The sequence below is a fragment of the Colobus angolensis genome, unplaced genomic scaffold, assembly GCF_000951035.1.
Source record: "Colobus angolensis palliatus isolate OR3802 unplaced genomic scaffold, Cang.pa_1.0 Scaffold34, whole genome shotgun sequence".
Taxonomy (NCBI): domain Eukaryota; kingdom Metazoa; phylum Chordata; class Mammalia; order Primates; family Cercopithecidae; genus Colobus; species Colobus angolensis.
In genome coordinates this window covers 2,329,520-2,356,248 of record NW_012116710.1, presented here as the reverse complement: position 1 = coordinate 2,356,248, position 26,729 = coordinate 2,329,520, and the positions used below count along the sequence as shown (strand labels likewise).

General features: G+C 40.6%; 1 protein-coding gene across 1 annotated transcript in view; it reads right to left on the bottom strand.

The window, feature by feature from the left end:
* The window catches only part of ATG7 (autophagy related 7), a 144,971-nt gene that overhangs the window by 90,224 nt on the left and 28,018 nt on the right, over positions 1 to 26,729 (bottom strand). Inside the window, exons 6-9 of the mRNA XM_011952509.1 lie at positions 24,186 to 24,302; positions 22,052 to 22,201; positions 5,816 to 5,904; positions 4,146 to 4,267 (exon numbers count right to left, since the gene is read on the bottom strand). Coding sequence (XP_011807899.1) covers positions 4,146 to 4,267; positions 5,816 to 5,904; positions 22,052 to 22,201; positions 24,186 to 24,302 — 478 coding nt within the window. The remainder of the gene's footprint in view (positions 1 to 4,145; positions 4,268 to 5,815; positions 5,905 to 22,051; positions 22,202 to 24,185; positions 24,303 to 26,729) is intronic.

Here is a 26,729-nt window from a genome sequence, read left to right as displayed (position 1 = left end):
CAGGAGGAAAGATTGCAGGAGGAAGGATTGGCTCAGGAGTTCAAGGCCAGCCTGGGCAACATAAGAAGACCTCATCTCTCAAAAAAAAAAAAAATAATAATAATAAAGGCTATAGCCATTTCTAAGAAACTCAGATGCTCCTTAAACTTAATAATGAAAAAAATACCACATATGGCAATAGTATTTGATTTACCATACCTGCCTCCATATAATCTGTACCTATAAGACATACACCAAATTAAATGATAAATATATAATACATATAAAAAAATATAAACATATATATATATATGTTTTTTGAGACGGAGTCTTGCTCTCTTGCCAGGCTGGAGTAAAGTGGCACCTATCTTGGCTCACTAAAACCTCCGCCTCCCGGGTTCAAGCAATTCTCCTGCCTCAGCCTCCTGAGTAACTGGGACTACAGGTGCGCGCCACCAGGCCTAGCTAATTTTTATATTTTTAGTAGAGATGGGGTTTCACCACATTGGCCAGGATGGTCTCGATCTCTTGACCTCATAATCCGCCTGCCTTGGCCTCCCAAAATGCTGGGATTACAGGCGTGAACAACCGTGACTGGCCAAGAAAATATCTTTTAGGGAAAAACTGGGTGCTGTCTCCCATAGTCAGCAAGCAGGAGGAGCACAGGAAAAACCAGAGTTAAGATGATGGAATCCCTACCCTCAGTAGTGTCTGCCATCTTCCTCCACCAGGTGCCAGAGCTGTAACACACCATGAGGAAGCAAAGGAAGACATAGGATATTTAAAATAATACTCCACGACTGCACAAGGTAGCTCACACCTGTAGTCCCAGCACTTTGGGTGGCTGAGGTTAGAGGATTGCTTGAGCCCAGGAGTTCAAGACCAGCCTGGGCAACCTAGTGAAACCCTGTCTCTGCAAAAAATACAAAAATTAGTCAGGTGTGGTAGCACATGCCTGTAGTCCCAGCTACTCGGGAGGCTAAGCTGGGGGGATGGTTTGAGCCTGGGAGGTCAGGACTACAGTGAGCTATGATTTTGCCACTGCACTCCAGCCTGGGTGACAGGTCGAGACCCTATCACAAAAAATAAAATAAAATAAAATAATTTAAAATAATACTCCTTATACCATTACCATGGCAAGTATGGGATGTCTTAAAAGTACTGAAAAGTACAACCATACTTATATTTTCAGTTTACATTATGATATAGAAAAATTCTTTATAAAGCTGTATTTACCATAAAGTTTTATTTACAGTTAAGAGGGAACATATTAATTTACATGAAAAACAGGAAATTCATTTGCCTTTCCTAAGCTAAATAACCTACATTAAATATCAGGCATAAAGAAGATATGTTAAAGGCATTATTGGACGACAGAAAACCTTTTTCAGATGGAAATGTAAGGTGTGGTTCCTAGGTTTAAATGTCAGCATCAGCTCACGCTTGTAACCCTAGCACCTTGGGAGGCTGAGGCAGGCAGATTGCCTGAGCTCAGGAGTTCAAGACCAGCCTGGGTACACGGGGAAACCCCGTCTCAACTAAACACATAAAAAAAGCCAGCTGTGGCAGCATGCGCCTGTGGTCCCAGCTACTCAGGAGGCTAAGGCAGGAGAATTGCTTGAACCCAGGAGGCAGAGGTTGCAGTGAGCTGAGATCCTGCCACTGCACTCCAGTCTAGGTGATAGAGCGAGACTCTGTCTCAAAAAAAAAAAAAAAAAAAAAGGGACTGGGCATAGTGGCTCACTCCTGTAATCCCAGCACTTCGGGAGGCTGAGGCTGGCAGATCACGAGGTCAGGGGTTCGAGCCTGGCCAACAAGCGAACCTGCACTCAAGCCCCAAGTGACAGGGCGAGACTCCATCTCAAAAAAAGAAAAAAAAAATGTCAGCATCATCAAGCATGAGCCTTATCATAGAGTAGGATGTAAGAATAACTCAGTGACTTTGTCATAAAAGTGGAAAGAAAACTGCCACTCCGCAGAGCGGTTGGCAGAATTAAGTGATTGCCTCATGGAAAGTGCCTGGCAGCTTGTCAGACACACAGACCAGACCCACATTACTTTTTAGTTAACTCTCACCTCGTTCCCCAAGACCAGGCTTATCCAACCCGCGGCCCAGGACGGCTTTGAATGTGGCCCAACACAAATTCATAAACTTTCTTAAAACATTATGAGATTTTTTTGCTTTTTTCTTTTTTTTTTGCTCATCAGCTATTGTTAGTGTTAGTGTATTTTATTTGTGGTCCAAGACAATTCTTCTTCCAGTGTGGCCAAGAGAAGCCAAAAGATTGGATACCCCTGCGACTATCTTTAAGTGTGGTTTAATAAAACAAAGGTACAGCATGTAAATTAACATTACACAGGAGCTATTTTATAATTTGCCAGAAGAGGGTGCTACATCCAATGCAAATATCTAAAGAGCAGAAAGGCAAAGGCTCTAAACTGAAAAGCAGCATCGTCCTTTGATCAAACGGAAGTACTCTGTCAATCTTTCAGAGAAGTCTGTAAAGACATCCATGTTAGAGCACAGAATTGCTGAAAAAATGTCATGTGGGCCAGTCCTGAATTCTTTTGACTTTAGCACTCTAGAAAAGATATCTCAGAAGAGATTTTTTTTTTTTTTTTGAGACAGAGTCTTGCTCTGTCACCCAGGCTACAGTACAGCAGCGCAATAGGCTCACTACACCTCCACCTCCCAGGTTCAAGTGATTCTCCCGCCTCAGCCTCCTGAGTAGCTGGGATTACAGACGCCCGCCACCACACCTGGCTCATTTTTGTATTTTTAGTAGAGACGGAGTTTCGCCTTGTTGGTCAGGCCAATCTCGAACTCCTAACCTCGGATGATCCACCTGCCTCAGCCTCACAAAGTGCTGGGATTACAGGCATGACCCACCACGCCCAGCCTTGAAAGAGATTTTGATACCACCTCCCCCATCACACACACACATTTTAAGGCATATCTATGGCATAAGGAAAGAAATGTGCCTTGGAACCATCAGGATGGTGTGAGGAACAAGAAGTTAAATAATATATGTGAGGCCAGGCTTGGTGACTCACACCTGTAATCCCAGCACTTTGGGAGGCCAAGGTGGGTGGATCACTTGAGGTTAGGAGTTCAAGACCGGTCTGACCAACATGGTGAAACCTGTCTCTACTAAAAATACAAAAATTAGCTGGGCGTGGTGGCAGGCTCCTGTAATCCCAGCTTCTTGGGAGGTCAAGGCGGGAGAATCACTTGAACCTGGGACGTGGAGGTTGCAGTGAGTCGAGATCATGCCACTGCACTCCAGCCTGGGTGACAAAGTTAGACTCTGCCTCAAAAATAATAATAATAATATATGTTGTGAAAGTACTCTCAAAAGCATACAAATCACGAAGAGCTGAGGAATTATTCTGGCAAGAAGTATAAAGTGCTGGGCTTTCTGCGAGCTAGGAAATTTATATGACATTTATTAAGCACCTACTATGTGCCAGACATTGTGCTCTGACTTTGACATAGGACGTGGATTCCTGATAAGAAATATTTCCAGAGCTGGGCATTATATCCTTATTTTACTCAAACTTGAGTATGTATTCCATCTCTGTGACATATGTAAAAATATATATATGTATATATATACACACACACACATATATCTCTCTATAGATAAAATGTCTCTCAGTCTAAGTTTCTGAATTTAGCAAATGGGGATAAAAGCTGATAGTTGTCATATAAGGATCAAATGAAGATTTTAAATGTGGAAGGAGAAATGGCATTTTTGCTGACTGGTTTACTATATAGAGAACAGGATCACATACAACTTTAAACTATAGAACAAACAAATATTTAAGTGCATTAACACTTCATCCTTCCTTTAAGAATGGACAGGAATAAATATTTCGTGTTAAACAAAAGTAAAATTGAAAACAGCGGGAGTAGAGGGGAACAAATCCTGAAGACTGAAAAAACTGCCTAGAGAAAATTTCCTGGTCACAATCTTTGCCTTTGTTCCAGTCTGAATAGCAGAGCGTGCCCTCTGTTCGAAGCAGATGTCTGCATTGGCAAAGAGGTACAAGTTGTACTTTTCTCTTCCTTTCTTCTGCCATTGTGAAGGGATGAAAAGAAAGTAAACCTGGTTCCGTTTCTGATAAATGATAATTATATGCATTTTCAAAGACCGGCAAATTACCTGGGCTAAATGCCATTTCTGGAAGCTTCACTTCGAAGATGATGCTGTGGGCAACGTCTCGCGCCCCCTGCATGGTACGGTCACGGAAGCAAAGAACTTCAACAGACTGGAAACTGCTACTCCTGTTGTCATGCCCGGATTTTTATTTATTTATTATTTTTTTTAAAGGAAGGAAAAGAAAAAGCTCATATAAGAGCTTCAGCAAACCAGTTGGAGAGAATTCAATGCATTGTAATTATGCCTCTCTGATACCCACAGGAGATGGCCTTAACTCTTTTGAACATATTCATATATGGCTCCTCTGTCCAAGAGTTTAGAGACTGAACAGTGAATTGGCTGTGATTTCTTTCTAGGTGAATTTTATATTACAGTCATATTGCACATAAATAATTCTGACAAATAAATCTTTTAAATGCAAGGAAAAAATGCTCACAAGACTTTTTGAAAAAAACTCTTAAGACGTGGGTTCTTTTGGTTCCCTCCGCTCTCCCCATCTGAACTTCCATATTAAGCAGTAGTACCTCAGTCAGTAGTTAGGAAGCCCATTTGCACTGTGCAGACTTATCACCTGGATAATTGTGGATTGTCTCCCTCAGAGCACAATCTATAATTTATCTATCTTCATTTTTTAAGTAAACATTTTTATTTAAGTAAAGCAGACACATTACACAAATCCCAAGTATAAAGAAGGCTGTCTCATGCCTTCTCTCAGTCATTAACCACTGCCTTCAAAAGTAACAACTACTCTAAGTCCATATATTGGTTTTGCCTATTTTAACTTTACATAAATGGAATCATAGAGTATGTATTATTTTAGGTCCAACTTATTTCACTTAATACTATGTTTTTAAAATTTATCCATGTTGATTTCTGTATTAATAGTTCACTCAGATTCATTGTAATATGGCATTTCATCGTAAGGGATATACTAAAATTTATTATTCATTTCATTATTGAAGAACGTGTGGACTATTCCCGGTTTTTAGTTATTGAGAATAATGCTTCTGTAAACATTCTTGTATATGTGTTTTGCTTCTATCTATGTATGTATTTCAGTGAGTAATATACTTGAGAGTAACATTGCTGAGCTATAGATATTTTTAATTTTGGTAGATACTGCCCAACATTTTTCCAGCCATATTTGCTCCACATCTTCGACAACACTTGGTATGGACGTTTTTGTTAAATACTTTTGGTGGATATGTAGTAGCATCTCATTATGGTTTTAATTTTTATTTCCTTAATGACATGATGTTGGGCATCTTTTCAAATATATATTGGCTTTTAAGATATCCTCTGTTTTAACTGTTTTAGGGTTAAGAAAAATGGAGAATGACAGCAGTAGGAAAATCCTATCTGAAAGAAACCCAGACAGCTAGAAGGGAGGGCTACAGAATTTGTGTCAGGACCTCTGGCTACCAACTCTACCATACGCTAAAACATCTTTAGTATAGAATGATCAGAGTATGCAGGTCCCTAACAGACCTGCTTAAAGTTCACTAGTATGGAAATTGGGTTATGACTGATTTATTGATTACCTGGTTTCCATGCTCAAAATGAAAAAAAAGAAAAGCATTTAGGAAAACAGAGATACAAATAGAAACAGACACATTGTAAAACACATACTGACAAAGGCAGACAGACAGACAGACACACACTCTTGTAAATACCATCTGTGGGCTGCTAGGACCAAAAAATTCCTCAAAGGCCATCCAGGGTACTGGGCTAAGTTACAGGGATCATATACACCAATTGTTATCTGTGAACAAAAAAGACTTTCTGAGTGAGTCAAGTATCATCTCAGCTTCACAATACAGACGTTGTTCATACTTCCTCTTTGCTTTTTTTATGCTTTCTGCAAAGCCTTAAAAATTAGACATCTGGTAAAGGGCTAAGGGGAGGAGAAGAAAGCCACAGGATCTCACACTGGACGACAGAACTTCTTGATGGCAGGGGTTATCAAATTCTTGTCTGCACCCCTGTGCCTTGCACTGGGCCTGGCAGAAAGTAGGCGCTAAATACATTTAGAAGGAAAAAAGACTGGAAGGAAGATGGAGAATGAAGGAGGACAGTCAAGAGGACTTGTAGAGAAAATCCTCTTGTAAACAAAGAAATATAATCTGTGAAACTGACTCATTTTTATGCAATGAGAAAATCAAAGAAGGGCCACTACTAATGTAAGTCTACAATCAGATCAAGTTAAACAGCCAGTTACCCTTGATTTTGCTAACATATATTTCCTCCCTCCCCTTTCCCATCCCACTCCAATCCTGATCTTCATCTGGAAAACTCTACTCAAGTTAAAATACCATTTCTTCAGTGAAGTCTTCTCCTGGCAGAAGTAGTCGATCTGTCCTTGCTGCTTCCGTAGCTCTTTGAACTTTGTATATAACATTTTTCATTTTTCTGTCTCCTTCCTTTCAAAGACAATGAGCATCCAGCACCCAGATACTGACTTCTAAATACCATTCTCCAAGAGAAGAAATCAGGGCTCCTTGGACACATGGTTAATTCTAGGGCTCGGGCAGGGAAAATACAAGAGAAGCTTGGAGCATCTTATAATACCAGGAAAGGAGGTACTCAAAAAAACAAATGAATTGGGGCATGCCAAGGGGATACAGGCACCAACTGAAAGAGTTCTCTATGGCCAAGGCTGGCACAATTTGTGCAACAATATAAATAATATGATGTTGAAGTATAACCCAAAGTATAAAATAAGTATCTATGAGTCCACACTGATATAAATAAAGAATGGAATAAATGTGAAGGGACAAGTCTTCCTTAAAGAAAATTTCCAAACAATATAGGCAAATACTGCCCTCTTCAGAAGCAAAATTTAACCCTTCCCCTCCTTAAAGGTAGCTGGAATTAGTGATTTACTTCCAAAGAAAAAAACAGTAACTTTACAGTAGAGAAACCTGGCAAATATGACCTTAACCAAGTAATCAATTTAACATTACCAAGGATGTCACGTGAATATCAGGTGATAACAGTTCTTCACTCTGTAGTATTCTTTCCAAAAACCCATAACCCCAGTCTAATCACAAGAAAACATCAGACAAATGCAAATCAAGGGACATTCTATAAAAATAACTAATCAGTACTCCTCAAAAATGTCAAGGTCATCAAAAAATCAAAGAAAGCCTGAGAAACAATTACAGATCACAGGAAACTGAGGAGGAGACATGACAACGAATTGCAATGTGGTGTCCTGCACTGGATCCTAAACAGAAAGAGGGTGAAATTGGAAATGTCTAGAGTTGAGTTAATAGTAATGTAAAAATTCTGGCTTCTTAGTTTTGACTAATGAAACGTGGTGATATAATGTGACAACATTAGAGAAAACTGAAACCGGGTGAAGGTATATGGTAATTCTCTGTACTGTCTTTGCCACTATCTTCTGTAAATCTAAAATTATCCCAAAATAAAGTTTATTTTAAAAAAAGGAAGACAAAAAGCATCTGGAGAGCAGAGAGTATCTTTTTCATCTCTCCATGATCAGTTCATAAATACAGAGCAGACACTCGGTAAATGTTTTTGAATGATAACAAAGTAGATGGATGGATAAATGAGTAGTAGAAAGAAAGGAATGATGTAGAGTGAGTAGGGGTGAGGGAGAGAAACTGCTGGCAGAGAACCATAAATTGACCCATAAGTTTCCTTCATAAGCATAGCATGGGTTAAATGAAAACACGGCTGACACGTTTTTGTTAAATCTAGATCCAGGTAGTTCTATAAGGATCGAATCACCCTAAATACTCCCTTTTATTTCCCACAATGCTTGCTATAGTATCAGCCACAAAGTAGGAGCTTAACTAATATTCAGAAGAATATCTATAACTCCACTATCCTGAGAGAACTATTAATATCTTGGTATATAATTGCCCATAAACTTATTCTTTGCATAAATATATTTTAATTACTGGGACTTTGAAACAAACATGGGATGATGCTGTAAATACTGTCTTTGTTGTTGTTGTTTTGAGACAGAGTCTCACTCTATACCCAGGCTGGAGTGCAGCGGCATGATCTCGGTTCACTGCAACCTCCACCTCAAGGGATTCAAGCAGTTCTAGTGCCTCAGCCTCTCTAGTTCCTGGGACTACAGACAGGCGTATGCTACCATGCCCCACTAACTTTTTGTATTTTTTCAGTAGAGATGGGGTTACGCCATGTTGGCCAGGTTGGTCTCGAACTCCTGGTCTCAAGTGATCCACTGGCTTTATCCTCCCAAAGTGCTGGGATTACAGGCATGAGTCACTGTACCTGACCTAAATATTGTTTTATATCTCTTATTGTATTGTGAACTGTCTTCCATGCCAGTAAATGTTCTACAACCATTGTGAGTCATGGCTGAATGGCATTCCATTGTATTGATGTCCCAAACTTTTTTCTATTTCCTTTTGAAGGAAAATTAAGTAATCTTAATCTGCTCAATCTCCACAAATGTTTTCCTATGGTCTTATCAGATAATTACTGTATTATTTCAAAGACACTCTTTAAAATATTTGCTACCTTTTCTGTTATATACAATTTTCTTATTCCTAAAATTGAAGCAGTTTTTGTCTAAATGCATGTTCATTTCTTTTTTTTTTTTTTTTTTTGAGACGGAGTCTTGCTCTGTCGCCCGAGCTGGAGTGCAGTGGCCCGATCTCAGCTCACTGCAAGCTCCGCCTCCCGGGTTTACGCCATTCTCCTGCCTCAGCCTCCCGAGTAGCTGGGACTACAGACGCCCGCCACCTCGCCCGGCTAGTTTTTTGTATTTTTAGTAGAGACGGGGTTTCACCGTGTTAGCCAGGATGGTCTCGATCTCCTGACCTTGTGATCCGCCCGTCTCAGCCTCCCAAAGTGCTGGGATTACAGGCTTGAGCCACCGCGCCCGGCTGCATGTTCATTTCTTAAACGCAAATAGACAGATTCATATTTAATACAAACATGTTCATAGCTACGGTCATCCTTTCAGGAAATATCTTTGAGATTTCCTTTTCCACAGAGATAAGGTTTCAGCATCTAAGGTTTACAGCATCTAGTAAAAATAGAGCTTACTACACTGAGTAGTCTCTTACTAAATGAGGCCTAGGGAAAAGTACTCAACCCTCCAAGCCACAGTTTAATCATGGAGGAAATAATATATTACTTATTTCATAGAGCTGCAGTGAGGATTAAATGAGCTGATACTAAATATGAAAAGTCCAGCACATACATAGTGCTACTAATATTATTATTGGTGATAGACTCAGAATCTCCAGTGGTGAGCCCAGCAATCTGTATCTTTATCTGTACCAGGCTCCTGAATAATTCTGGTGGAGGTGGTCCACTCCATGGACTCGAATTTAGGGCATATTAGAGAGGGTGCTCTTACAGACAAAAGAAAACATCTCTGAAGTGTCATTATCTTGAAAACTCTGAACTGTCTCTACATCTTCCCATGCTCCTCAAAATGTGGTCCATGCCCCAGCAGCATGCATGCATCAGCCTTCCCTGGGAGCCTTCAGAAAAGCAGAATCCCAGGTCTCCACCCCAGACCTGCTGAATCAGAGTTTGCATTTTAATAAGAACCCAGGTGATTAATAAACCCAGGGGAGTTTCAGAAGCACTGTTCTTCCTCAACCTTCTAATAGCCATGGGTCTCATACTTGAAGATGCTTGGGTATCACCTGGGGAGCTACCAAAAATACTGCTGCCTGTGTCCCACCTCCAGAGGTTCTGGTTTAATTGATCTGGAGTTTGGCTTGAGTACTGGTTATTTGAAAAGATCCTCAGATGATTCTAATGTGCAGGTTACAAACTTCTTGATTGTCTGCAGCAGTTTCTCAAAGTATGGTCTGGCACAGACCACCTGCATCAGAATTGCCTAGAAGCTTGATGAACTTGCACAACACCCTACCCACACACATACACACACTCAATCTGATCCCAGACCTCTCTAGGTACCACCAATACCTGCATGTCCCATGACTACTGCATGTGATTCTTATGTACACTATCATCTTAGCACTAGCTGTCTAGAGTCAAAAGAAGAAAATGAGTATTTCCTTAAAAGAGGGTTCACTGCATAAATACACACAATTGTAAGAAATTCCTGACTTTAGAAAAATTAAAATATGGAGAAACAAGCATTTTAGAATAAAGAAAACACAGGATGCATTTTATGTTTGATGTCTTGCTGGTTTAGAACTCTCTGTGAAGGCAGGAGCAGTGTATTCATCTTTCCATCACGAGTTACCTAAGCACAGTGCCTGATAGTCAGCAAGTACCTATTGAATAGATGACAGACTAGTAAATTTCTCCAGGCTTGAATACGTGGACTCCCCCTCTGCAAAGATCTTGAGCAGGAATCCTGGGAAGCAGCTAGAGGGGGAAAAGTGATGCCTGAGTGACACAGACCTGAAGCTTCTATACAAAACTGTGATGCAGCATCTCAGCAAGTTCCTTTTCCTTCCTTCTTTCCTCTCTCAACAATACAGGGTCTCATGGCATTTTAACCCTGGGATTCTCCTAGGTGAGAATGTGAAAGTAAGATGAAAAAAAAAAACAAAAAAAAAAACGAGGGCTTCCAACGAGAAGCGAGAGAACTCTGAGAACAAGATTTCCAGTCTAGGGCTTCCACCAAATTAAGAAGTTGTCTTCCTTGAGCCCTTCTGGTTCATGTGGCCACCCCACCTGCTACTCTTCCATCAGGGACATCTTTTTATTTTGTTCCCCTTTGCCAATTACGACAGATAGCATCTGCCAGACAAACTACATTTATTTAGCAATCATCGCATCAATTTCACATTGCTTTTATTCATAAAAAGCATTTACAACTCTAGGCCAGGCGCAGTGGCTCATGCCTGTAATCCCAGCACTTTGGGAGGCCAAGGCGGGCAGATCACGAGGTCAGGAGATTGAGACCATCCTGGATAACACGGTAAAATCCTGTCTCTACTAAAAATACAAAAAAATTAGTTGGGCATGGTGGTGGGCACCTGTAGTCCCAGCTGCTTGGAAGGCTGAGGCAGGAGAATGGCTTGAACCCGGGAGGTGGAGGTTGCAGTAAGCCAAGATCTCGCCACTGCACTCCAGCCTGGGCGACACAGCGAGACTCCGTCCCAGAAAAAAAAAAAAAGAAAGAAAGAAAGGAAAAGCATTTACAACTCCATCCAGTGTAAAAAGGGGGAGAAGGGAGAAACTAGCATTTCTACTTCCAAAACACTGAAACAGCTTAGAATTAGAAAATGGCCTGATGTAGTGAAAAACGCACTTGCTCAACAGTCAGCAGGTATGTGTTTTAATTCTGCAGCTAACTGATTCTAAGACATTGGGGGAAGTTCCTTCCTCTCCTGCAAGATGAGGGGGTTGAACCTTTCATCTCAAAGGATTTCTTCGGGCTCCAAAATCATAGAACTTTAGAGAATGTTTAAGAAGAAAATATCCTATAGGTCACAAAACAACACAGACTATATCAAAGCTCAATCTGACAGAGTATCTAAAGGCTATTCAAACCAGCAAAGGAAAAACAACAAAAAAAAAACACACAAAGGCTATTAAATGGGTTACTTAGGAAGAATCTAGGCAGTATCAATATAGAAAATGCCATTCCTACAGAGACAATGAGTTGCAATTTTCAAAAGACTTCATAAACCTGGGCCCTTAATCAAACATTCTGGATCACTTGCTCTTGTGTAACCTTGAGCAATTTACTTTACTTCTCTATGCCTTAATTTTCTCAACTATAGGATAATTTTTTTTTTTTTTTTTTTTTTGAGATGGAGTTTTGCTCCTGTTGCCCAGGCTGGAATGCAATGGCACGATCTCAGCTCACCGTAACCTCCGCCTCCTGGGTTCAAGCAATTCTCCTGTCTCAGCCTCTCGAGTAGCTGGGATTACAGGCATGTGCCACCATGCCTGGCTAATTTTGTATTTTTAGTAGAGATGGGATTTCATCATGTTGGTCAGGCTGGTCACGAACTCCAGACCTCAGGTGATCTGCCCACCTTGGCCTCCCAAAGTGCTGTGATTACATGCATGAGTCACCACGCCTGGCCTATAGGATAATTTTTAACTGTACTTAGCACAGAAACTGAGAATGAGGCCAGCACTCAACAAATGGTGACTACAAAAACAACATAAATACACTCTCTTGCAGTAACTTCATAGACCTCTTTGTTCAATCCAATCCATCACCACGACAGTCATTGCTTAATGATGGGGATGCATTCTGAGAAATGCATTATTAGGCAATTTTACCGTCATACCAACATCACAGGGTGTTCTTACAGAAACCTAGATTGTATAGCCTACTACACCACACCTGGGCTACCTGGTATAGTTTGTTGTTCCTAGGCTAGAAACCTGGAGAGCATGTGACCATACTGAATACTGTAGGTGACTGTAACACAATGGTATTTGTGTATCTGAACAAATCTAAACACAGAGAAGGTATAGTAAAAATACATTATTACAATCTTATGGAACCACTGCTGAATATGTGGTGACTGTTGACCGAAACATCATGTGGCATGTGACTGTACATAGTTAGCTATCTTCAGTTTCAAGGTTATCTTTTCTTAATTAGCAAAGAAAAGAAAGGGATAAGTTCTGGTCTATCAAATATTCTTGGGGTCTGGGTTTTATCACGTGCAAATGTAGAGTTGGGACTAAATGATATCTAAATTATATAAATTAGAATATTATGTTAGATGCTACACGTGGATGCCTAATTTCAAAGAATAAGCATATTTCTTACCCTAAGGCAAAGGCAATGGGGTAGAATAGTGAAAAAAAAATCTTTTTTTGAGCATAAAAGACTACAAATAAGTTTCTTAGAGCAACCTGACCTAACATGGGCTATAGAGAGCAGGAATGATCTGTTAAGGAGAAAAATCTACCACTTACCCATAAAAGCAGGTCAGCTTGAAAATACTTTAAGGTAACTTTCCTACCTATATGAGGCATAAGTGCAGAAGGCAGGCATCGAATAGGAAAATGACAAAATCCATTTAACACTATGCTGAACATCATTTAATCTTTCTTTGATGATTCAAAAGTGACTCCAAAATCTTCAAGTGCTTTAGGAATCAACTCAGAATCTATCTTAATCATTGGAGGAATGATTAGTTGGCACAATGCTAAGTAAGCCAGCTTATGCTACGGTTAAACAGAATTTTTTAAAAAAAGTTTTTCATAAATAATCACTGACTAGGAGTTCTGGTTTTAGAACTGGCTTTGCCACAAATTAATTGTGCGAACTTGGGCAAATCACTTCCTTTTGTAATACAAATCAGCAGAAAGAAGCACAACATAACTGAAGAAAAACTTTGTTTAGAAACTTTATGAAATAAATGTTCCTTTCTACTTGGCTGAGAGCATATAATTCATTGAAATGATTCAGTCATGATCAGTCTGCCAAGCAATTTGCCGAAAAAGCACACTGTGAGAAAGAGGGCAAAATTGCCAACTTGCTTGTCTCCAGTAAGAACATTTTCCACAATGATCCCATAAAACATGCTAATCTAACAAATGGCTGTCTTTATAACTCAAACACTTGATATAACAGGAAATGCACAAAGGAGATTACACATTTTTAAAGTATGGGGGAAGAATTGAAATACCTAATGCACTTCAAAGTCACAGACAGCTGCCAAGATGCGGAGAGATCACTAAGTGAAGAAAGAGCCCAACTAATAGCATATAAATTGTTGCTCCTTGGCTATTGCTCTTGTCCACAGATTTTAAAGCCCTAGAATTAAAGGCTAATGTTGTTGAAATTACAGAACATTTCCCAAATATTCAATCTTCAATAACTGCTCTGAATGAAGTAGAAGAGTCAAGCAATCTTTCCCAAAAGATTGGCAATGGGACAATGTCATGAGCTATTTTTAACGTAATCATAAGAACTGGCCTGAAAGATGATGATCTGTTGTAGCAATATAGTGTGACTGTGGAATCCACATTTCATTGAGAGAAGAACTTAAGGCCCAATTTCAACCTAACACATGTGTATAATACTATAACATCTGATCCTGGTAAGGGTACACAGCTGGTAGGAGGGAAGCTGGCAGGGTCTTGGGGAAACATTTATCATAAGCAGTGGTGTGTTGGAGTTGGCCCAGACAGGCTTCTGGGAGCCAACTGTTAATGTCTCTCCCCAACTCGGCATTCCAGGACTTCACACTGGTAGCTTGAAATTGGCCATGGTGGGAGTACTGATACCACACAAGTAAGAAAACACTATAAAATCAGGACTCTTCCCACCTCACAAGAGCTGGTTGTTAAACATTTATCAGCACACCGCTGATTATAAACCTTAAAATGTTCAAAATTTTTTTTCTTGACAGTTTCATTCTGTTGCCCAGATAGAGTGCAGTGGCACGATCACAGTTCACTGCAGACTCAAATTCCTAGGTTCAAGGAATCCTCCTGCCTCAGCCTTCAGAGTATCTTGGACTACAAGTGTGTGCCACCACACCTAGCTAATTTTTAAATTTTTTTGTAGAGACAGAGTCCTGCTATGTTGCCCATGCTGGTCTTGAACTCCTGGTCTCAAGCAACCCTCTTACCTCGGTCCCCCAGAGTGCAGGGATTACAGGCGTGAGCCACCACACCCAGCCTCAAACTCTGTAACGCAGTAATTCTACATCTAGACATCTTTTCTATGGAAATAATTAAAAATAAAGGGGATAAGGAGAGGAAAAAGAGAGAGGAAAAATTTGATGCAAAAAGCAGTCCCAATAGTGAAGAAATTATGAGAAATCTAAAAGTCGAAACCTTGGCAAAAATACTATCATACATCCATTCAAAAGGATGTTGATGAATATAACACTATTATGCTAAAATGCTACAATAAAACAAAATACTGTACAATCTTAGTTTTAAAAAATATACAGGATTAGAAGAAGTATACAAAAAGTCTGTATATTAAAAAAACCTGAAAACGTAAAATAATAGCTGAAAACCTTTGTGACATTTTAAAAACAGAGAGATACAGCTGGAAATAAAACTAATGAATGGAACCTCACCTAGTACAGTTCATTTATTTGCCAGTATTCCCAAAATGGTCATAAAATGATCACAAAGCATTTTTCAAACTGCAGGGGGTGAGCTATTTGCGATTCTCAAATAATTTACTGGGTCACAACTAGAATTTTTCAAAAAGATAAAACAGAATAAAGGAAAGCATTATTTTGCAAAAGTCGTTTGTTGCATGTGTGTATGTGTGCACAAAGACATATATTGGGTTATAACAGGTATTTTTAAACTATAAGTGACAAAGAACTCTAGCACTGAACAATCACAGTAAGAACTATACATCACCCAAGAAGTGAGATGAAACCAATCGCAGTCACATTTGCTTTTGAGCTTTCATTTAAAGATCATACCATTAGTGAACTGGTATAACTTTCTTGGATGTCCCAGGGGCTGCTGAACTGGCAACCCTGCCAATCTCAGGAGGGACTTCTCTTGTGCCTTCCTTTGGTAAAGGCAGAGTGGGCTGTGTGACTCGGGACCTTAAAACTCCATTTTTATGGAATAGCTGGAAACTGGGGTTAATCCAAAGAAAATTTTCCTTTGAAAATGAAAACTGAAAAACGTTCGAAGAAAATACAGTGGGAACAATTAGAACATGTGAGTGAAACTTAATGACTCTTAGTTCTCCCAGCCACCTACAAGGAAGGGGGTGTCGTTACTGTATGCTTATACACACTGAGGAAACTAAGGCTCAGAGGATTCGGCCCATTAAGCTGTTGGGAACTGAAGTCTAGCCTTCCTACTCTACCCCAACACACTGTGAGCTGAGCAGAAAAAAATGGTTGCTTCCTTTTTCTACTACAGGAAGCATTCTGGCTGTAGGAAGTAAGATCATTCACATGTGAAGAGGCTTCCATTCCCTAGTCTCTTTTCCATTCTCCTCATCTGTAAAATGCAGACAACACTACTCACTTTGCAGGGCATGTAAGGATAAGTGATAGCATGTATGAGTGACCAGCTACATGCTGGGCACATGGTCAAAACTGAGACCATGGCAGTCCCTGCTGTCGGTGCTGGCAATATGTCCTCTTCAGGGGCAGGTACCCACTCTCTCATAGTCAACCAAGGCTTCACACACAAGTGAACAGTACCTCCACATGCAAAGCTCCTACTGTGACTTGGAACAAAGAGGACTCATTCACCTCCTGACCTTAACAATCCACAGGCTCCCTGCTAGGCAGGCTAACTCCTGTCTTTTCCTTAATCTTCCTCCAAGCCAGGGCCTCCGAGAGTCTCAGTGCTCTGTGCATCTCTGACAATAGATGCAGAACTGCATGTAGATGTGTATTTTTCTGGAGTGAGGATCCACTGCCTCCAAAAACTTCTGAGACATTATGCATTTGCACCCTACTCCAAATTAAGAACCCCTGCTCTGAATCAGCCACGCAGATCATATACCTCCCCTGTATTCTGTCTCCTGTCACTCCAGTAACCATGTGTGTAACTCATTAGACATAAATTGAGGTGTGCAGACAATTTGGGAAAGCCTTTGTAAACTACACGGCCTTAACCAGACAACAGAACGCTCACATCCAAGAGAACACTTACAACGAACTAATAATACTAAGAGCTACCCTGTACTTACTGAAGGCCTACTGTGTGCCAGATACTGACCAGGTGCTTCCCATGAGCAATCTCCAGTCTTCACAAATCATTTATGCATGAATTCATCCTTCCATTGCATTTTACACACCAGGCATTCTGCTATGGGATGCAGACACAATGGTGGGAAATCAAAGATAGGGTACCTGCCCTGGTGGAGCTTACATTTAAATGAGAGAAAAATACATTAATCAAAGATCATTCCAGAAAACATAAAATTATGGACCAGGTGTGGTGGCTCACGCCTGTAATCCCAGCACTTTGGGAGGCTGAGGTGGGTGGATCACCTGAGGTCAGGAGTTGAGACTGGCCTGGCCATCATGGTGAAACCCCGTCTCTACTAAAAATAAAACAATTAGCCAGGTGTGGTGGCGTATGCCTGTAATCCCAGTTACTCGGGAGGCAGAGGCAGGAGAATCACTTGGACCCTGGAGGCGGAGGTTGCAGTGAGCAAAGATCGTGCCATTGCACTCCAGCCTGGGCAACAAAGAGTGAAACTCCATCTCAAAAAAAAAAAAAAAAAAAGAAAGAAAGAAAGAAAAGAAAAAAGAAGGGATACACAGTGATATGAGAGCTTATACAGAAGGAATAAACCTTTTTATAGAGGTCAGGGAAGGGTTTCCTTGAAAGAGTGAGCACTTAACAGAGCAAAGGGGAGGTCGGGGGAGGGAAAAGTAGAAGCGGAGAAAGGAGAGAGAAGAGAGTTCCAGGCAATAGGTGCATGCAAAAGCCCTGTGGCAGGGAACGTGGAATGACTTGGGGCTGGATGCCCACAGGGGCCAGGCCACACAGACTCTTGTAGGCCATATTAAAGAACTTAGCCCCTATTCTTAGAGCACAGGGAAGAAGACATTCAGGTGTTTCATTATGATAGGGACATGATCAGATCTGCTTTTCTAAAGAAAACTGTGGGGATGATGTGGGAATGAACTGGAGAAGCCCAGAGTAGATACAAGGAGGCTTGTTAGGAAGCTGCTGCAGTATAGCAGAGATTGAGGTGGTGGCAGAAGAAATGCAAGGTGGCAGGCTGGGAGACATTCAGGACATGAAATCCACAAGACACGGGTGGTAGGGGGAAGAGAGCTGTCCGGTAGGATGACCAGATTTCTGGCTCGTGTGACTGGATAGAGGCAGCACCATTCTGAGCCAGTGAAGCCAGAAAAGGATCAGTCTTGGGACAAAGATTATACGGTGCAGAAGGAGGCAAGCAGGCAGCTAGATAATGTGGCCCGGGGTCCAGAGGGAGGTTCAGGCTAGTGGGAGAAAACGGAATTACTTGGGAGGAAATGGTTTCTGGCGTTGCAGGCACAATGAGATAACCCAGAAGAGAAACAGGCTGAAGAGAGAAACTCAGAGGGATTCCAGTATTCTCCGTCCTACACATGAGGACACAGGGCTCAAAGAGAAGCGTGACTTTTCAGGGAACAAAGTGCTGGTGGGAGGAGGAGGGGGCAGAATCGAGTAAAACATGAAGCCAGAGCCCAAGTGCAGGAATTTATACTGAAAAGAATGCCTATTTTTGAAAAAAGAGGGTGAAAACCTTCAAGGAAATGTCATGGCTCAAAGGGAAACTGGCATTGTGCTAAAGAGAGTGAATGAGGTTAATGCAATAAAAGCAAGAATCACTGAAAATGATGTCTAGAAATTATTTCTCTAGGGTTCGACCCTGCCCCCGGCAAAAGTCTCCTTGAATTTTCATACCAGTTCACAATTCTCTCTCTCTCCTCTCAGCATTCTCGCATCATGTGTCTCTTAAGTGTCCAGCATTGCACTGAATGTTGAGGATGCAGAGTGGGGACAAACAAGATTCAGTGCTAAAGTTGCTGACAGGCTGGGGATATGGGGCAGGCAGAAAAGCGAATCAACAATTACTTTGGAGACCAGTCAGTGCTAGGAGGGAGGCTGCTACCAGAACACAGAAGAGAGACATGAAATGGTGCAAGCAATCAGCCAGTGCGTCCTGGGATGATGAATCAGAAAGGTAGGTGAGGCAGCTGCCAGGTGACAGAAGGGAGACAGAGAGATGTCTGAAGGCAGAGAGATGGGGGGAAAGCATGTGGCATTTGGAGGGCACAGGGGTAGCCAGAGCACAGGATGTATCTTGGGAAATATAAAATGAGGCTAGTGATGGACAGGAACCAGAACGGAAGAGACCTCAAATGCCAAGCTAAGTAGTTTCAACGTTATCCTGAAGTCAACAGGAACCTTAGAAGGGTTTTAAGTAGAAGAGTTACATGATCAAATTTACACATTAGAAAATGCACTTGGACAGCAGTGCGGAGGAGAGACAGGAACATTCAGGGCCACAGGTTAGGAAGGGCAGCATGAAAGCTATAAAACTCCCATGAGGCCGAAACGCTCTAAGGCTTCTGGTGATCTTTTCTAGAATAAGATAAGGCATAGACGACCAACCAAAGTACCACGCGTATCAATATTTTGAACTTATCTTCCATTACTTGAATTTCTACTTAACTTTCCACAGGTCAATGTCTCATCTCCTCTAGAAGACCTTAGGTTGTGTGAGAACAAGTACAATTGTATCTCAAAATTTCTGGCCCATAAGGAGGTGTTCATCACATGTGCTGAGTAATTCCAGGCTTTCCTGAGATACAACTGTAACCAAGTGAATGTGCCTGAACCCCACAAGCAGACAGGCAGTTAGACTCAGGGACAGGGCACTGGTGAATCCCCCAGAGGACTTCAGAGGAGACCCCTGTCTTTCAAAATAGGCTGCTGTTGAAATATAAAGGAAGTGGAAACATTGAGCATCTACCATGTGCTCGGCATTTTATTCACATTATCATGTTTAATCCTCACAAAACCTTATAAGGAGGTGGCAATACCACCATTTAACAGATAAACTAATACAAAGAAAAGTTATGCAGTTTCCCCAAGGTCAAGGGAATGGTATAAAGGGCATAGGCTTGTGGCCCGGCACAGTGGCTCACGCCTGTAATCCCAACACTTTGGGAGGCCAAGGCAGGTGGATCACGAGGTCAGGAGTTTGAGACTAGCCTGGCCAATACGGTGAAACCCCATTGCTACTAAAAATACAAAAATTAGCTGGGCATGATGGTGCACACCTGTAGTCTCAGCTGCTTGGGAGGCTGAGGCAGGAGAATCGCTTGAAGCCGGGAAGCGGAGGTTGCAGTGAGCCGAGATCGTGCCATTGCACTCCAGCCTGGGTGACAGCAAGACTCTGCCTCAACAACAACAACAAAAAGAAATGGCATAGGCTTCGTAATAAGACAATGTGGTTGTGTGACTTTGAGTCTCAAACAGAAAATGCAGATACTAATTAACTAACCACAGTTAGTAACTAACATTTGTTCCACAGAGTTATTATAGAAAGAGCAAGTATGTGGAAGTCCCTTTTAAATTAATTGTAAAGCATTATTCAAACTGTTATTATTTTGGTAGAGCTGTACTTTGGGGAGGATCACTTATTTACCACATAAAACCTGACCTACAGTCGCTTCCAAACACAGGCCATTTAATCCTGCCTGCTATGACAACAGGACTTCACACTAGATTGGACTTTAAACTATTAATGGTCTTACTGCTATACTAATTTAGCTGTGGTTCTGTGAAATCACCCGGGGGAAAGAATTTTAATAAAAATTCAAACTTCAGTCCTCAATTTAAAAAGCTTCCTCTGGGCCAGGCACGGTGGCTCACGCCTGTAATCCCAGCACCTTGGGAGGCCAAGGTGGGCAGATCACAAAGCCAGGAGATCGAGACCATCCTGGCTAACACGGTGAAACCCTGTCTCTACTAAAAATACAAGGGAAAAAAAAAGGGCTTCCTCTGAAAAATAAAATGTAAATGCAGTTGATTTTAAAATGTGCTTTAAAAAAAAAAAGCCATCCTAAGTTCAGGCTAAAGAATAACCAGACCGTCAGTTAAAGGCTTCCCTTTTTTCAGCTCTGATATATTCACATGGCTATGGAGATGATTCTATTTGATTTCAGAACTTCCTAACACTCATAAATCTTTGTTATTTTTAGTTCATAGTCTCCTGTATGGCTAAGACAACTTCCTATATATCTGATCACTTCTAAAAGACACTTACAGTACTCTTTCATTCATTCAAAAGAATTTTATTGAGGGCCTCAGATAAGTACTAGACACTATATGGACACAAATTCATAAGACTTGGGCCCTACCCTCTTGGAGCTTACAGTCTAATATGGCACAAAAAGAAATTTGTACAAGGTACTAGACCTGCAAATGAGGATCAGGGAATAAATGCAATGACTTCAGATAGGGATAGATCATATATGGCCACACCATGAAAATGCTTCACAGTGAAGACAGAATTTCAATAAGGACAGAGAGAATTTCTTAGGGTTTTCATAAGTAGAATATGTTTTAGGAAGATGATATAACATAAGAAAAAGAAAGATAGAAAAAAAGTTTTAGGTGTATCTGATGGGAAGGAGATGGAGATTCTGCAGAAAAATAGGTAAGATTAGCTGGAGCAATGCTTTATGAGGAAAATAGTGGAAGATAAGGCAGGAAAGGCAGTTTGGAGCCAGAAGGAAGACACTCTTAGGCTCTTGGTCAATGAATGATATACTAAATGTGCGTAGTTCAAGGGAGATTCTTCTATAGTACTGTTGCGCAAGATGGAAACAAGATTCTAAGTGTACAGGGGTTTGATATGAGGGGCCTCAACTACAGGGTAGTTCTGGGAATAAAAATTAAAACATAGGGGTAAAATACATCAGGAGGGAAAAAGGAAATAACTTTAGCACTAATAGAGAGTAAGGTATTGGTTGGGCGCAGTGGCTCATGCCTATAATCCCAGTACTTTGGGAGGCTGAGGTGGGTCACGCATTCAAGACCAGCCTGGCCAACATAGTGAAACCCCATCTCTACTAAAAATACAAAAAATTAGCCGGGTGTGGTGGCAGGCACCTATAGTCCCAGCTACTCGGGAGGTTGACCAGGAGAATCGCTTGAACCTGGGAGGTGGAGGTTGCAGTGAGCCAAGATTGCGCCACTGCGCTCCAGCCCAGGCGACAGTACCAGACTCCGTCTCAAACAAACAAACAAAAAAAAGAGTAAGGTATCAAAATTACTCTGAGCTATAGTAGAGCTAGAAAAACCTGGAGGAGCTGATTCGATAACTGCAGAGGCGGGAGAAGGTAGAGATAAGGAAATGTTCTTAAACATCCTTTGAAAGCTAAGGAAATCTAAACAAGTTTGAATTTTGCAGTGGTCTCTTGTAACATGAACTTCAGATTTTTTAAAAAACTATATAATAAAATGATACTCAAAGTTTATCTGACCTTCATCCTTTGACCTTGGAAGAAATCACTGTAGTGTTTAAGCAAGGAAACCAGCACCGTGTTCTCATCATACTTGATTAAGAAGTAAGGAAGAGCTGTGACTCCTTCTGTTTGACAAAGATTATCATATGCACACTCTAATGATTCAATCTGAAAACAGAAAACACATCGTTATTCTCTAGAAAATAACATGTCTAGTTCTGAGCTAAAAACTAACTCAAAATAAAAGGTACCTTAAAACCAGAAGACTGGAAATGACTGATCACACTCCTCTTACTCTATTACAGCAAACGAACATAGAAGTGCCTCCAAATAATATCACTTAGCTTTTATATAACGCTTTCTAGGTGCATGGTGGTGTGTGTCTTAGGAGCACAAAGGGACATTTTATGGTACAACATGGTACCATAATATGGTACAACATTTTATGGTGGTTCCCTAAGCTGTCAATCAGAGTTTTAGAGAGGTAACCAAACATTCTCTCTCTCCTATGATAATCCAACATGAATCTACCCCAATGAATTTTACCCTGAACCTTTCCATAATCTTCAACAGGTTTACTGAGACATGACTAACATACCATACAATTCACCCATTTATTACTTTTTGAGACAGGTGTCTTCCTTCTGGCTCCAAGCTGCCTTTCTTGCTCTGTCACCCAGGCAATCACAGCTCACTGCAGCCTCAACCTCCTGGGCTCAATCAATCCTCCTACCTCAGCCTCCTGAGTAGCTGGGACTATAGGCACATACCACCATGCCCGGCTAACTTTTTTGTATTTTTTATAGAGAAGGGGTTTCACCATATTGCCCAGGCTGGTCTTGAACTCCTGAACTCAAGTGATCTGCTTACCTCTGCATTCCAAAGTGCTGGAATTACATTAGAGGTGTGAGCCACTGTGCCTGACCCAATTCACCCATTTAAAGTACATAATGCAATGTGTTGTTTTTTTAGTATGTTCATAGGCTTACGCAACCACCACAGAAATAATAATTATAGAACATTTTTGTCCTCAATAAAAGAAACCCCATACCTGCCAGCAGTCAATCCTCATCCAAAATCTTTTTTCCCCACTTATATTTCTTCTTGGGAAATTAGTTCCACAAAACCACAACCTTGGATTTGTACGAAATTTAAAAAAAAAAAACTTTAAATCAATAATGGCTGCTCCCTGAACAGCTCCAAGAAAGCTCCCTGAATGATGGCTTCAGTATTCAGGACTTTAGTGATTGATGTGTTTCATGAATTCAAGTCATCTTGACACATAATCTTTGCTTTAACAACAATCAGAATTCTCTAGTTTAGGGTCTCTGTTTTACCAGCCTGATTATTTTAACTGCTCTTCTGGGAACCATCTCTAATGACCTTATTATCTATCCCAAATGTCACCGACTAACTCTGCATGTACTGCGCCAGGTAGAAAAGTTCTGCAACTTGGTACCAGTGTCGGAGAATGCCTTCTGTTTTGTTTCAAAGACTTGTTCCCAGAGTATACTGCCTTATGTTTCCCCACATTGAAAATGAAGACCACATTTTGGTAAATTATTTCGGTGTTTCAAAATATTCCCATAATTCCCCCTTACTGGCTTAGCATTTCACCAAATACCACTGAAAACCTGGAAAATTACTGTTCACTACATCTTCAAAATGACATTATAGACCAGGCAGGGTGGCTCATGCCTGTAATTCCAGCACTTTGGGAGGCTGAGGTAGGCAGACTGCTTGAGCCCAGGAGTTGAAGACCAGCCTGGCCAACATGGCAAAACCCCGTATCTGTTAAAAGACAAACATTAGCCAGGTGTGGTGGGATGCCTATAGTCCCAGGTGCTGAGAAGGCTGAGATGAGAGAATCACCTGAGCCTGAAAAGTTGAAGCTACAGTGAGCTATGATCGTGCCACTGCACTCCAGCCTGTGTAATGGGGGTGAGACCCAGTCTCAAAATATATATAAATATACATACAAAAAAATGACTTTACAAACATTTTCTAAATAAGTCTGCTCCTAAAACCTTTGGAGGATTTCAGTCACCACCTCTTCATTCAGAGAAGTACCTGTTTGTCTTTGGAAAGAACTAGATAACTACTCTCGCACATTCAACCCAATTTTTTGTGCATTTTGGTTATTTGTTGATACCTGTTTTAGTGAAAACCTTTGATCCAAACCCACTGGCCCCTGAATGAGAGGTAAACTCTCTGGAAGGCAAAGGGCAGGATAGCAAAACCAATAGTAGAAGTGGTACTTCTTTAGATCCTAGAATAAAAAATATAAATAGGTTATTAGAATAGCACCATTAAGTTAAGATGAAACGCATCTATTAATTAAGCTTCACAAGGCCAATTAAGATAGCAAAGCTGATGCAAACCAAGTGTGTCCAGCTTGTCAAATATCCTCATCCCCAACAGAACTCATGATCCAATAAAGGACTTTTTAATTCCCAAAATAGTCTCATATACCACCACTAATAAAATGATCACAAACACAATATACACTTTTGGCCACTTGCTAACAGAAAATGTGCAATATGTAATTGTTATTATCATCATCATCCTTTAACCTACAAAACCCCCCTGGGAGGTAATTGTTATTATCCCATTTTATAAACAGAAAACTGAATCTTACAAAGGGGTAAAAAACCTGAACAACAACAAAAAAGATGGCAAAGGGCAGAGAAGAGATCATAACTCTGCTTCCAAAACTTAAGCTTTTTTCCACTGACCATACATACTCAATGTACTATCTACAAAAGCACAACTTCCAAATAGTTACCATTCTCTTCACAATCAAATAAAGTACATGTTATTAAGGAAGCTGTGCTATTCATATACCTATGCATGCTGAAATAATACAATATTGCTTTTGGAAATGCCGTAGTGGATTTAAGTCAACAACTATCAAGCCCTTGGTATGTACAACGCAAAACATAAGACACTGACAATAAGATGACAATAAACCCCAGTCCCAGACATCAGGCAGCTCACTTTGTGGACGGAGCAGAGATAAAGTGAGTGCATGATTACAGCCACAGAGAGGCTCTAAGTAGTAAGCTGCATGGGTGAATAGAAGAGGTTACATCTTCACGGGTGTATCCGACCGATCCCCCACCAGGGTAGGTGACCCAGGGGAAAGGATTTGTGAGGCTGTCTTTGACTCTGTTCCCACTCACGCTAATGGCTCTTGCTTCAGAATTCCTACAGCTTTTGGGGCCTTAATTAAATTCATGGTAGTATTCCAGACATGTGGATATTTGGCAGCTTGCCTACAAGCCTGTGACCACTGAATATGAATGCAGTTTATGTGACTAATTAATATTTCTTCTTGAATCTTGCTAACAATTAAAATTGGATGGTTGTTAAATGACTTTTTATTGAGATATAATTCACATGCCATAAAATTCACATGTTAAAGTATATAATTTAGTGGTTTCTTTTTAGTATAGTGATATGGTTGTACCATCCCAGAATATTTTCATCACTTCAAAAAGAAATCTCATACATATTAGCAGAGACTCCCCATTCCCCCTCCTCTCATCCCCTGGCAACTACTAATCTATTTTCTGTCTCTATGGATTTGCCTAGTGTGGACTTTTCATATAAATGAAATCATACTAGATGACTTTTAAAATGTAAATGTATATGTAGACATGTGTACAGATGAGAAAGTCTAATAATGGTAGTTATTAGACTTTATAACTACCATTATAATTCTCTAATTCTGCGGTCTCTAATTCTGCTATTCATTGATCAACTAAGAACAAATTCCCTCTTCACAATGGCAAAATGAACTGCAAAACTGAAATTAATGAACTATCTAGTCCTGTGAGTCCTAAGAACAGCAGAAGCAAAGCAAAAACACCTCCAGAGATTACTTTCTCTTCTTTGTACTTAAATGATTTGTCATAACTGATCTTTAGTAAAAGGTTAAACAATTCAAGATGAAGAACCTCACAAATTCTTTTTTTTTTTTTTTTTGGAGATGGAATCTTGCTCTGTCACACAGGCTGGAGTGCAGTTGCACGATCTCGGCTCACTGAAACCTCCACCTCCCGGGTTCAAGCAATTCTCCTGCCTCAGCCTCTCGAGTAGCTGGCTGCCACACCCAGCTAATTTTTTTTTTAATTTTAGTAGATATGGGGTTTCACTATGTTGCCCAGGCTGGTCTAGAACTCCTGAGCTCAGGCAATCCGCCCACGTCGCAAAGTGCTAGGATTACAGGCATGAGCCACTGCACCCAGCCGGACCTCACAAATTCTAAGAAACTTTATCAGGTCATCTTCAAAAGCCAAAAAGCTTGCATTTCTTAGGATTCTTTTCAGGATACAAAGGACCTCCATTAAATTAAACATAAAGTCCTTAGTGTCTGAAGATTTTAAAAAATAGATACTTACAATTTTGTTTTAAGCCAGGCTAATAATGCTCAGTAAACAAGGCAACAAGACCAACACACATACTGATTCTAGCAAACCTTAAAACTTTAAGTAAGAGCTAATGTTATTTTTCTCATTAAATGCAAACTGCCAGCATGTTCTACTAATGAGAATTCTTGGTAAAGAAAGCGTACTGACGTTCAAGTAACTAGAAATCTTTAACTAGCAATACTTACAATTTATCCCAGTAAAGAACCTACAGGCCAGGCGTGGTGGCTTATGCCTGTAATCCCAGCACTTTGGGAGGCTGAGGC